The following is a 12807-nucleotide window of genomic DNA, read 5'->3' on the forward strand; positions in this document are numbered from 1 at the left end:
AAGTAAAAATTCACAAATTGCTGAAAATATAGTAGCTGGTGAATTTATAATTTTTTGTTAAAATGGGTGTCCTGCTGAAGATAAACAGTCAACAGCTCAGTTATTTGCATACTACTGCTCTCATAAAAAAAAAAAAATCTATTTCATTCCAAATGTTATTCCTGATCGGAGGCTTCTGAAAATATTCAGTTTATATGTGAGGTTACAATTAGTGCTACAATGCACTAAGTGTATGTTGTTGTTATAACTTTAGTTAATAAGTCATTCACATCTGCCCATTTACACAGATGTGAATGGCTTAAAATCAATACAACCCTCTCACTCATATCGATTGTGTGCAAGTGCTCCTGTTACAGACATTGGGGTGGTGTCAAATGGGAGAAGTCTAGATTAATGTCACCCACTTTTGTGAGAAAGCGTGTCAAAGTCTCACCTTTGGGGTCATGTTGTTTGTAATGCAGAACGCCAGGTGGGCCTGAATGCTGTCCATGCTGTGGCAGTGCTGCTGGCGGGTGGTGCGCAGGTATTTCTGCAGTGCTCGAGCCATGGATGGGAAGATGGCCTGTGCTGCCTCACGTGGATCCATCTCATCTCCCGGCGGCTTCTTTTTCTCCTCCTCCTGCAGCCGTCTAACATGTGTGAACGCCTCCTCTACGGCCACAACCAGCCTGGAAAACGTTGCATATTAAGTTGCAGTAGTTTCATTAAAACCACAACTCTATTTTAAATGTTTTTACTGTATATCACAATTTAACTGCATGCTCTGGTATCACTTTCATACTTGTTGTTCCACAAACTCTGCCACTCTATTGTTTCTCTTACCGTGCTTTGCGCTTTCGGACTCTTCGATCATGCTCAGCTTCCTCGTAGTACAGCTCATTGTGGCTGGTGTCTCTCTGTCGAGCGGCAGCTGCTATTTTAGCTCGAGACTGAGCTGTTGCAGCATCGCTTCCAGCACCTGGAAAGACAAAAATCAACATTATGAGAGAGAGAGAACAGATACGAGTACAATTCAATATACTAAAAAACGAATAAAATTCATCTTGACATTGTTCCATATCGCAAGAAAAACGGATACCTTTCACAAACTGACCCATTGCGAAGTCTGTCAAGCTTTTATAGTGTTACCAAAAGTTATCCTTCTGATGTCATGCAAATTCCTATCAAACTTGGACCCCAAGGCCAAGGGATTGTAATGCCTGATCAAAAATACATGCCTTCATACTGTTGCAGATTATCATATAAATTGTAATTTAACAGCTGTGTTAATTTAAAAGCACTTTCATGAGGGTAATATAGTATGTCTTTTAAACAGTCTGAATATTAAACTAAATGAGAAAACAGTTTCTTTGTTTGACAATATTGATGGCAGAAAAAAAGAAAAGAAAAGGCTAATTTAAATCACCAATATTTTTTTTTTACATCCAGTCATCATTCAGTTTATTTTCCATCAGGCTAAGACAGGTCATATACACTACCATAAAAAGGTTGGGGTCAGTGTGAAATTAATATTTGTATTCAGCAAGGAAGCATTAAATAGATCAAAAGTGACAGTCAAGACATTTATAATGTTACAAAAGATCTCTGTTTTAAATAAACGCTTTTCTTTCTATTCATTAAAGAATAAAAACTATCATGGTTTGTTCAAAACAATTAAGCAGCACACGTTTACATCATTGGTAGTAAGAAATGTTTCTTGAGCAGCAAATCATATTAGAATCATTTCTGAAAGATCATGCGACACTAAAGACTGGAGTAATGATGCTGAAATTTCAGATTTGCCATCACAGGAATAAATTAGATTTTAAAATATGTTAAAATAAAAAACAGTTATTTTAAATTGAAATTTTTATTACCGTTTATATAACTTCTTTCAAAACATTAAAAAAACAAAACAACCCCAAACTTTTTAAAAGTATTGTATATCTACTGCAAAAAGCCCACTGGCAGTCAAGTAAATCTTTATGTGGAATCAGGTTATGATGATTATACGTAATGCATATTAGCTGAGTGTGCATAGTAATGTGGTGAACAGGATAATTTATGCATATTTATCCATATTCAGGTCACAGATATGGTTAATAATGCATGTCAAGGGCAGCTCGACTCTCCTCTGTAGCAGGGCAGGTCTGTGATCCGTACTATAACTCAATTAATCACCTCCAGAAATTACATTTTTGTGAATGACATGACAAAGACAAAAAAAAAAAAAAAAAAAAACATACAAACACCAACACCAAGGAAAACCATTAAGAGAAATAAGATACAACAATAATTATACCCACAGACAAAAACAAGTATTCAGAAGGCTTTCAAAACTGGGAAAAAGGAGATGTGGAATTTTTTTTCAGGGGAGAATCTTTTTTTCCTAGTGATGCATTATTAATACTCTGGCAATCCGTGCAAAGCACAAAAAGAGCTACGCACTGCTGTTTTTTATATACGTGCACACTCACACTCATACACACACATTCCTGGCCTGGTTCGATAGCCACAGGCATGAAGAAGGCTTGAGTGCTTAAGGGGGTATCTTGATCCCAAGTATGCATCTCCGGATCATGGTGTGTGTATTTCTTGTGCTGACAGCACATCATAAATGTCAAACAGTGACAGGGAAAGAGAGAGAGAGACTGGGTGTGTTTGAGATCTGGGATGAGAAAGTAGTTATTTAATTTTTTTTTCTTTTTCATATTTTTACAGCTTAGTAAGTGCAGAGATGAGAGTCTTCTTCATGGCAATTGAGACATGTAGAAGGATTTCTCAATACATTTCTCGATTGTTTTTTGGATGAGTCTGTGACCTTGTGCACGGTGTACAATGACTGCATGCACAAGCAAATAACCAAGACATGTGGAGCACTTGACAATTCATTGTTTCTGTGAAAGTATTTTTGAATGCATTACACGGTCCGAACTTACAATCGAAAAGATAGCTTTTCAGTTTGGCTTTAAACTCTGCAGAAAGAAACAATCACAGAAGATTTATTAGATGTTGGTGGCGATTTACACGGTCACGTATCTATATTAGAAGAAGTGTGCATGAGTGTTTGTTTTTTAGTCCAAGTTCATCTATCTTGATCTCAAGTATCAACTTAGTCTCAAATGTTTCTATTAAAATTCCTCATGAGGGATACAAATAGATACCCTGGTAATCCAGAGTTCTCGCGAGAGCACAAGTTGAATTTGCCAGCGAGTTACTCTGGTGTCGAGTAATGATGCTCATTAAATATGCCCCTCTATCTGAGCTGCACCAATCACATCGGGTTATCTGATATAGGCGGGCCAGAGGCGAGATGACGACAGCGCTGCGAAGTCGAAGTCATTAGTAAACATTGCAAGATGGCTATGGATGAACACCATTTGTTTGAAACGGCTTTGGCCGCTACAATGAAAGATTTAGACTTTTTCTCTAAAAGAGGAACAGAAGACGGCGCTCAAATCATTCATTTGCAAGAAGGACGTTTTTGCTGTTTCGACCGGATCCGGTAAGAGTCTAATCTACCAGTTAGCTCCGCTGGTAGCTATTAGCTAAGCGATAACTTGTTGTGATTGGTCGTAGTGTTATCCAATTGCGTGCAGTGAGATTTTCAAATGCATGCTTGGTGCCGCCCTTCGAGCTTGGCGATTTTCATTAGTCGACGCCAGACCATTACTCTTTTAGATTTAGGTCTGGATTTCCAGGCTAACAAATAGATACAAATGAGACAATTGTTGATATCATTGGTGAAGAGCAAAGGTGGTCATATACAAAACTACAGAGCCCCTAAAGTAACATGGTGAAGGAAAAGAATATGAGATGGAGAAAAAAAAAATTGTCAATGCTTTTGCATTCTCTTGCAAATGTTTTGCATTCCATCGCAAAAACCTTTGGTGTTCCACTGAGAAACTCAACTAAGAGCTCAAAAGGTTTTGCGAGCGAACACGAAGTTTCTCGGGGGAACGCAAAGTTTCTCAGGGGAACGCAAAACATTTGTGAGAGGATGCAAAAGCATTGACTTATTTTCCCTCATATCTCTTTTTTTTTGCCACAACTATGTCCCTTTAGGGGCTCTGTACAAAACAAATAGTTTCTTTAAAAATAAAAAAGATAACCAAAATAGATTTTTGATATAATGCTCTGTTATGTGTATACTGCAAGTAATTTAGTAACACTTTTCATTCGTTTCATTTGTTAACATTAGTTAACTACATTAGATAACACGAAATAACAATGAACAATACTTCTACAGCATTTATTAATCTTAGTTCATGTTCATTTCGACATTTACTAAATGTCTGTTATCTGTTTATCTGTTAACATAAGTCAATGCACTGTGAAATAACATGAACTTTTAGCATTTACAAAGGATAATAAATGCTGTAAAACCATATTGGTCATTGTTAGTTCATGTTAGTTAATGCATTAATTAATGTTAATAAGTGAGACCTTATTGTAAAGTGTACCAGTAATTCTTATGCATATTGATATACAAAGTCAAAAAAAGTTAATGTAATATGGATTATGAATGTAAGCAATGCATGCTTTTAAAATGGCATTTACATTTCATGTGGATAGCATTTCTCAGATAATTTGATGTTGTAAGAACATGAGAATGTTTCATGTTGAAATAACACACTTTCAATTTGCAGTTTGTGACAGATTAATAGGACAGATATAGTCTATTACTCAGAACAATAGCCTGTGAAGTAGGAGACATAGGTTCTCATTGCTATCTAGGATACATATTTTGATGCCTTTCCTATAAGCATTCCAAAATGAATCATTCAGAATTTCTTGGTCAAGAGAACAATAAGCATCAAGTCAGAAAACAGGCAGTGATTCTGCACAGATTAAACTCACCATCCACATTATAGACTTTCAGCCCAGCCAGATGTTTAGCTGCCCTGGACTTAGCAGCCGTTAGCAGGGCAGGGTTGTGAACTGAGAAATCCTTATAATAGTGTTGAAGAATTACCAGGGCTGCCCGCTGAATGCTACAGAGGGAGAGAGAGAGACAGACAGACCGATCAACGTTGTAAAAAAAAAAGAAAAAAGAAAAAAAAAACTTGTCATGTTCATTGGTAATAGGGATTTGGGTGTCTCTTAAAACACAGGAACAGACAATTCCATAATATATTTCATTAAACAGACGTCAGATACTAATAGATTTCACTCTGCTATTGTGTGTGTGCTGCCACTTGACTCTGCAGTAGCGCTGGATCACAAATGTCCAACCAATGAAACAATGAGAGCAAGAACAAAGGAGAGCGTTGGGCAGGAGAGAGGAAGGGAGAGGGGAAGTAACGCAGGGCAAAGTAGGGAGTGCCTGTAATGGGGTGATTAATGGACCTTTTTCCCTTGGCCCAACCTCAACTCGTTATTAATGCATTAAACAGTGCACACACACACACACACAGTTTTGTGTATACAGAAAAGCACATATAATATCTGAGCAATAAAGCAGCTCAGCCATAAAATCAGTGCAATTACAGAGGCAAAACAATATTATTTTTTTTACATGTTAATATGCATAGTTGGTTTGCAGATTTGATGCATAGAACACTATTAAAAATAAAGGGTCTTCAATAGCTCTCGGGTTTCAATGAAGAACCCACTATTAAAAAAACAATTCACTGCAAATGGATCCTTTGATCTGCTTAATTGTTTCTAAGCTCTTGGACACATATTTACATAGATGGTCTTCTAAAGAACTAGTTAACTATGTTAAACTTTTGGTTCTAATTAGAAACTTTTATTTTGAAGTGTGACTAGTGAGTTCCTATTTATTTTGCCTTTTAACTAAAGAGCATGTAACAGACAGTTAAAGAGCATATTGTAGTTATTTTATTCAATGTTTTGGTTATCAGCTGGCACCTGAGTTGTCCCAGGTTGTAATGGTGAGTCTCTCCATCAGTGGAGCGTACGACACAGAGCGAAAAGCAGGGCTGCAGATGCCGGATCTCCAGCAGAACCACTGCCAGGTAATGGATGAACAGCAGAGCATCGACCAATGACACTGCAAACTGCACTATGCCGTGGTAGTTCTCTTCCTGTTAAGCACAGAAAGTAAAGCAATAAACCAAGGGGGTCAAAATGACATGCACTGAATTTGTTTTGAAGGGGTTAATAATTAAATAAAAAAAATCATAATTTGATCATACACAATTGCTTAAATGCTTCAAAATAGTTCATTAGTTCACTTCCCCATTTACATATACAATAAAAATAGTGATTAAAATAAAATCTTTTTTTTCTGAACCTATAAATAAATACAGACCAATATTTAAATGCTGCTGAGAATTACATAGAAGATTTATGAGGAACATGAAGTGTTGAACAAACAATGACATGATTTTAGTGAAAAAACATTCCAAAATATTCCAATTTAACCCTTATGATGATGATGATGATAATAATAAGTAGCCTAACATTGAAGTCATTAGCCTAAATGTAAGTTACAATTGAAGTGTGTAATTTCAGCGCCACTAGCATCATCAAATGGAATTGCAAAAACAATGATCCATGGTCACAGGTGTACATATATAATTGTATATGTGGTTTTGAACATGGCTTATCCAATAAGATATTATAGCTGAATCTAACAATATTATTAAAAGAAACGTTAAACAAATGCAATTCCACAGATCTCAACATGTTTCTCTTGACTCTTTTTGGTGCCCACACACATTTGCCCATACCTGTGAGTCCAAGATGCGCACTCCAAAGAACAGCCAATAGGAGAGCAGCAGGAGGAGTGTGAGCAACCCCAGCAGGGCGCGGAACACTGCTATCCGGGGCAGGGAGGCTCGCGTCGGTCGCACAAACAGCGCCCAGCCAGCCAGCAAGAGAATGAGGAGCTTGAAAGCTAGTGAGAGAAACAAGCCCTCACAGGCAGTACCACAAGCCTGAAGGCGCTCCGGCCACAGAACCTGGGGCAGCACCAGGAAGGACAGGGGGGTGACCAGGACCAGCAGGCCCAGGAGGAGGGTGAGGGCCAAAGGAATGAAGCGTATACAGTTCAATTTCTCTACTGGACCATCCGTCTCCTTCCCGAAGCCAGCCAAGTCCTCTTGAGACAAGCTGTGGTCTGATGTTCCGGTGACCGCTGTGGTGGTCTCGCCCCAGTTGTCATCCTGTCAAGAGGTGGGAGAGGAACAGCATTGTATCATGCACATAAAAAATTCAACATACTCCTAAAAGCCCCATTATCTTAGAGGCCTAACATCCAAGCACAGCACTCAGGATCAATAATACAGAAGACAAAAACAAATTTACAGCTTTTGATTTGCTCCCCTTTCCCTCCCTGTTTGTGAGATGACAAATCTGCTTCAAAGCTAATTTAGACAGACAGTATGGAAGTACCTAGGTCTCCCTCATCAGCATATATTAATGGCAAATACCCAAAACTCACATACATCTACATATAAATGAGATTGAGAACTGAGAGACACACTAACAACAATTGAGAACTTTCTAACAGAAGGACGTCTGAACCAGCGCCACTAGAATGTGAAATGCAGTGCAGATTAGAATTCCATTAAACATTATTCATCTGCAACTATTTATATATTTATTTATGGATTTGTCTGCTTATTTGTATGAATAGAGGCTGTATTTTGTATGGTAATGTAGTTTAGCCAATTTAATCTGAATCGAGAAACTTTTCATTTCATGTAAATGACAGCAATATTATTATCATAATAATAATAGACACAAAATACAGCCACATGCAGCAAATACTGGGCCAACTATTGAACATATTCACTAAGTTCAATGCAAAGAGTTTAAGAAAAACACTGATGCAACTTTGCAACATGACCGAGTCCAACCTTGCAAAACCTGGTATTGATGGACTCCACGTGAACCAAAGAACCCAGATTCTTAGACAACTAATAAATACAATAGGGGTTATTCACATATGCGACAAAAGAAAAATGGAGGGATTACTGGTAATTGAGAAGAATAGTGACAAATTAAAAGTGAGTTGTTTACTTTGGTAATGGTTTGAGCTCATTTGACAATTTTAAAAAAAGAAAGAAAGAAAAGAAATGTCCTTTCCGTTCTACACAGTTTAGAGCTTGCGGCAACCCTTGTGCAAAAATAACTTTACGGGTGATCATCAGAAGTGAGGAAATGGCAGATGGAAAAGGTTAAAGAAGCATATTGTGTTGTAAAAGGTGGTGGAAACACAAACACAGATGCACATAAGATTTATTATTTAAAAAATGGAGCCCATTGGATGAGGTCTCAGGGTCAACATCCAAAAGCGTTTGGCTAGCACCAGAGGCAGCTACTGCTGTAAAAAACACATTTACACTTAAATTTGTAAGCACTGAAGTCTTAACAAAGCATCTGTTACTCACACATAAAATTCACATCAAGGAAAACTTTTGAAAATGACCATCTACACTTAAATACCAAAATAATATACAGTAGTTTTACTTTACAATTTTCCACCTCCTCTCTGATACCTAAAATTAAACCGTTTTTGCTACTGTAACTTAACATTTTTCAAAAACAACATTTGAAATGAATGGCTCTAAACATGTAAAATAAAATAATAACAATGCCTACTAGCGGGTTGCATCTTTAAATGGCAGTCTCTTTGCAAAGTTTCACACAACAAGCTGGGCCGAACTGTGCTGTACATATTGTTTGATGCTTTACATGCATCAGAGGTTAAAAAAACAAAACTTTAATTTACTCATAATATACATTGCACATCACCCAATTTCTCAAACAGTCTAAAACCGGTTCATTCAAAGATTCAGTCTCTCTAAACCCTTAATTTCCGAGAGCCTACTCTGCTCTGATTGGTCAAATAGCCTAGTCTGTTGTGATTGGTCTATGGCTTACAGCGCATGACGGAAACCAATTTTTTACTGTATCAATTCCAGAGTGAGTCTTTATCCTTTTGAAGTAGATGCAAAGAGGATTTGCAATGCTGAAAACAGCGTCTTCTCAACATGTCAACAACACGAACCAAACTCTTCCAGGCCTCAGCTACAACTACAGTGTTTGAGGGCGGGTCAAAGCAGACGTTATTCACAGGCAGCCAATCATAGCGGGCATTGTGCAAATTTGTTACATTGTTATGCAAGTATGTACCAGGAAGTGAGACTGGAATTCCTGACAACTCCAGAATTGATTCTTTCTTTTAGGAGACAATAACTTTATTTGTTGTGCACTTTGATTGTTACAATTTTTCAGACCTTTTACATTCACCTACAGCTAAATTACACACTACATGAAAGGTAATATTTGAAAACGCACACCACGGGCACTTTAAAGAAATCAGTTGAACCAGTTAAAGCATTGTTTAATATCAATGCAAATTACATTTGGGTTCTAAATGACTTCATGAGCTGAATCTTGGCTGCAACAAACTGAAGTGGCCCACATGAAAGGACAAGAAACATTCTTATTAATCGGTTAAACATAAACAGCAATATGTGCCTAATAAAAGCTGAACTCCAAAGCTGGACTATTTATAACTTGACAATACTTAGAAAGCATGTGTTAATACGCCAACAATTTGAAATGAGATCCCCGTTTTAAAAAGATTCAGGATATTTCACATTATTTATGATATTCAAGTTTGATTTTCAAGTTTAAATAGTCATCGATACGAGGGTGAATAAATGAGAGAATTTTCTTTTTGGTTAACACAAACACAACAATTTTATTTATATTTTATTCAAGTACAATTCCATAAAAACATCTTTAAAAATGAGGTCTTTGTGACCAGAGGGAAGGCTATTGTACAGGACTGTGGTTTGATCTGTTCCATTTTTCCTACAGTCCACATTGCTGAATGTGCTTCCCCCACTGAGACAGACAAAAGAAGCACACAACCCAGCTAATAGTGTGTGTGCGTGTGAGTGTGTGTGTGTGTGTGTGTGTGTGTGTGTGCGCGTGCGCGTGCGCATGTGTTTTAGTGTTCTGCTTGACTCGTGTACAGCTCATTTCCGTCACGGAGCCACAGTCCACAGAAAGAAAAGCAGGAAGAGAGGGAGTGGTAAACAAGTGTGAGAAACTCCTGCACCTCTCTCCTCTCCACCCTCCATCCTTTTCCTCTCATTTTTTTCCAAAATAAACCCGCATAGGCATTTTGCTCCGATTTACAACTCTAAATTGAAAGGAACATAAAGGATACAGACATTATTATAGAATTACAGACATGAGAACACTAAGAGCATAATGATTTAAAATGATACACAGTAGTACTTGACAGATACTGTCGATGGTGCATTTTTCTTGATTCTGAAATAAATTGTATTGAACCCAGGACATTGTAGCTGACTTTGAAAGGTTAGAAGCGGCCTTTGACAGGTAAGATTTATGTATGTCATTATGACCCTGGGCTAGTAACTATGAGAGGCGAGAGGAATCAAACTCAAGCAGTCTTTTGATTCAAGCAGTGAATCTGGGGTGAAGGGGGAGGGACTAAAATAGACATCTGTCATTGGTGATGAGGCTCTGCCAATAGAGTGCTGCAGGGATAAAGTTTTTTTGTAGGCAAAACCCAGAAACGAGTTAGTATTTTAGCACGTCTGGTTCCATCGTCCTGAAATCAATGTTTTTTTGTTTTGTTTTGTTTTTAATGAGTTTTTGACTAAATGCCTGGAACAAGGTCTGTCGATAACATTAGTTCAAGAAACTCATCTACTCACTAGTCCAGTTTTATAGCCTCGTTGTGTTTATAATTGTGCTCTTGCAAACTATTCTGTTAGGGAAAATGTTTTTTTTAAATAAAAAATGAGAGAGTTGTTGGAAGCTTAATGGTGGTGACGTTTGTTTGTAGCCTATGCTTAACTTTTTACTCCTGGCAATTGTATTTAGGCTTCAAAATGTATTTAAAATACTAACAAAAATATGTCATAACTGCAGTATTAGAGAGGCAAAGAGGCATTCGATTATCAGACAATATCACCACGTGCCTTAATTTAAGGTTGAAGCAATGGATATATCTATGTAGCCTTTGATAATCATCGAATCAAATAACAGAGCTAGATCTATCATTTTATAAATAAAAATGACACTAGCAAGAAAGACACACTCAAAGGGCACAACAAACATAAACACAGGCCCTTTCTTAGCACGCCAGTTATGACTTACATGCTTGCTATTCCAAGTCATTCTGTTCACTAACGTCTAAAGTTTCCTCACTGGAGACAACATTCCAGAGGCCCAGGCTGAATGACAGGAAGACGAAAGAAGATCAGAGCCAACATGATGAAATTACACAGGGAAGAATAGTCCTGACAGCCGTTCAAGGGCACGGCATTAACCTGTTAGCAGTGCCAGGGGCTTTCCTCGGTTTAGTATGATATTTTTATCAAATAAACCAGTGCGCATTTGCTTCTTTTTATATCAAGAGATCTGCCATTGTAATTTAAATGATCTATGAAAAGATGAAACCTACCTATTGTTTAACAATTTTGAAATGGTGCTATTGGAAGGTTCATGTTCGTTTGCATATACACAACTGTTCAAAAAAAAAATTTAACGGCTGCATTTAGTTGATCAAAAATACAGTAAAAACAGCAACATTGTGAAATATTATTAAATAACTGTTTTCTATTTTAATGTTTTAAAATGTAATTTATTCATATAATGTAATGTATTATTTATTATATATAAATAATATAATATGTATCATTTTCAGCAGCCTTCACTTCACACTTCAGTGTCACATGATCCTTCAGAAATCATTCTAATATGCTCATTTGGTGCCCCAAAAAAATATTTCTTATTATTAAAAATTTATTAATAAATTATTTATTAAAAATAACAAAAGTCTTTACTGTCACTTTTGATCAATTTAAAGCATTCTTTCTGAATAAAAGTTTTCTGAATCAAAAGAGACTTCGATCTTACCCCAAACTTCTTAATGGTAGTGCACGCATATATACACACACACACACACACACACACACACACACACACACATATATATATTTCTATTCAGTTTGATCCAAAAAAATCTAATGCACTAAAATTTCAGAACTAGGTCTGTTCAATCAGAATTCTTCCATATCCTAAAGTCCTTTCAAGAGAAATGTACAGTGTTTACACACACACACACACACACACACACACACACACACACACACACACACAAACACACAAACACACAAATTCATGTAGACAGGCATGAGGACCTATACAAACTTTGTGTGCCTTTTGCCCCTGAGGGCGAGCCAAGTAGGTCAGAATAACTGAGACCCTGTAGGAAGTACAAAGCGACGTCCCTTCATACTGAGATGTGTGTCGCTCCGATTTTCCATATCTGCCTACACACACAAAAACTCCTCATTACACACACACACACTTTACACTCGATTCTGTAATCGTTGTCTCTCTAATAAGTATTCCAGTATAATCACTTATAATCACTATGCCAGTGTGAATGAGGTTATTGTTTCATCACAATAACCACACACTTAAAAACGTTGGGTTATTTTTTTAACCCAACCGTTGGTGTATGCATGTTGGGTCATTATGTTGGGTTATATTAAAATTTGTTGGGTTATTTGTTTATGCCGTTGGGTTATTTTCAGTGATAACCTAACCGTTGGGTTAAATACGTTCGCGCTTCGATGGTTCAAATATTAACGGACCAGTCAGTGACAGACAGACAGCCAACGGACATCACCGACAGCCTGACTGTGAAAGGTAAGTAATATGAGCTTTTATGATGTATATAACTTTATAACATGAAATAATGTGTACTGAAACGTTAAATATATCTTAGAACTATTTTTTTTATGTTATCGTTCACTTTTGTCTTTTTTTTTTTATTCTCCGGATCAGAGCGATTGTTGT

At 37.1% G+C, this 12807-nt stretch overlaps 1 protein-coding gene across 3 annotated transcripts in view; it reads right to left on the bottom strand.

Annotated features, from left to right (window-relative positions):
- Positions 1–12807, bottom strand: part of vangl1 (VANGL planar cell polarity protein 1) — a 38388-nt gene that overhangs the window by 3358 nt on the left and 22223 nt on the right. For 2 of the 3 annotated variants that reach the window (XM_084421444.1, XM_084421445.1), the window contains exons 4-9: positions 6678–7112; positions 5854–6029; positions 4840–4973; positions 2919–2954; positions 823–958; positions 434–668 (exon numbers count right to left, since the gene is read on the bottom strand). In XM_084421444.1, coding sequence (XP_084277570.1) covers positions 434–668; positions 823–958; positions 2919–2954; positions 4840–4973; positions 5854–6029; positions 6678–7112 — 1152 coding nt within the window. The remainder of the gene's footprint in view (positions 1–433; positions 669–822; positions 959–2918; positions 2955–4839; positions 4974–5853; positions 6030–6677; positions 7113–12807) is intronic. The other variant, XM_084421446.1, reaches the window with a different exon arrangement.

This window comes from Rutilus rutilus, assembly GCF_951802725.1.
Source record: "Rutilus rutilus genome assembly, chromosome: 10".
In the NCBI taxonomy this organism is placed as follows: domain Eukaryota; kingdom Metazoa; phylum Chordata; class Actinopteri; order Cypriniformes; family Leuciscidae; genus Rutilus; species Rutilus rutilus.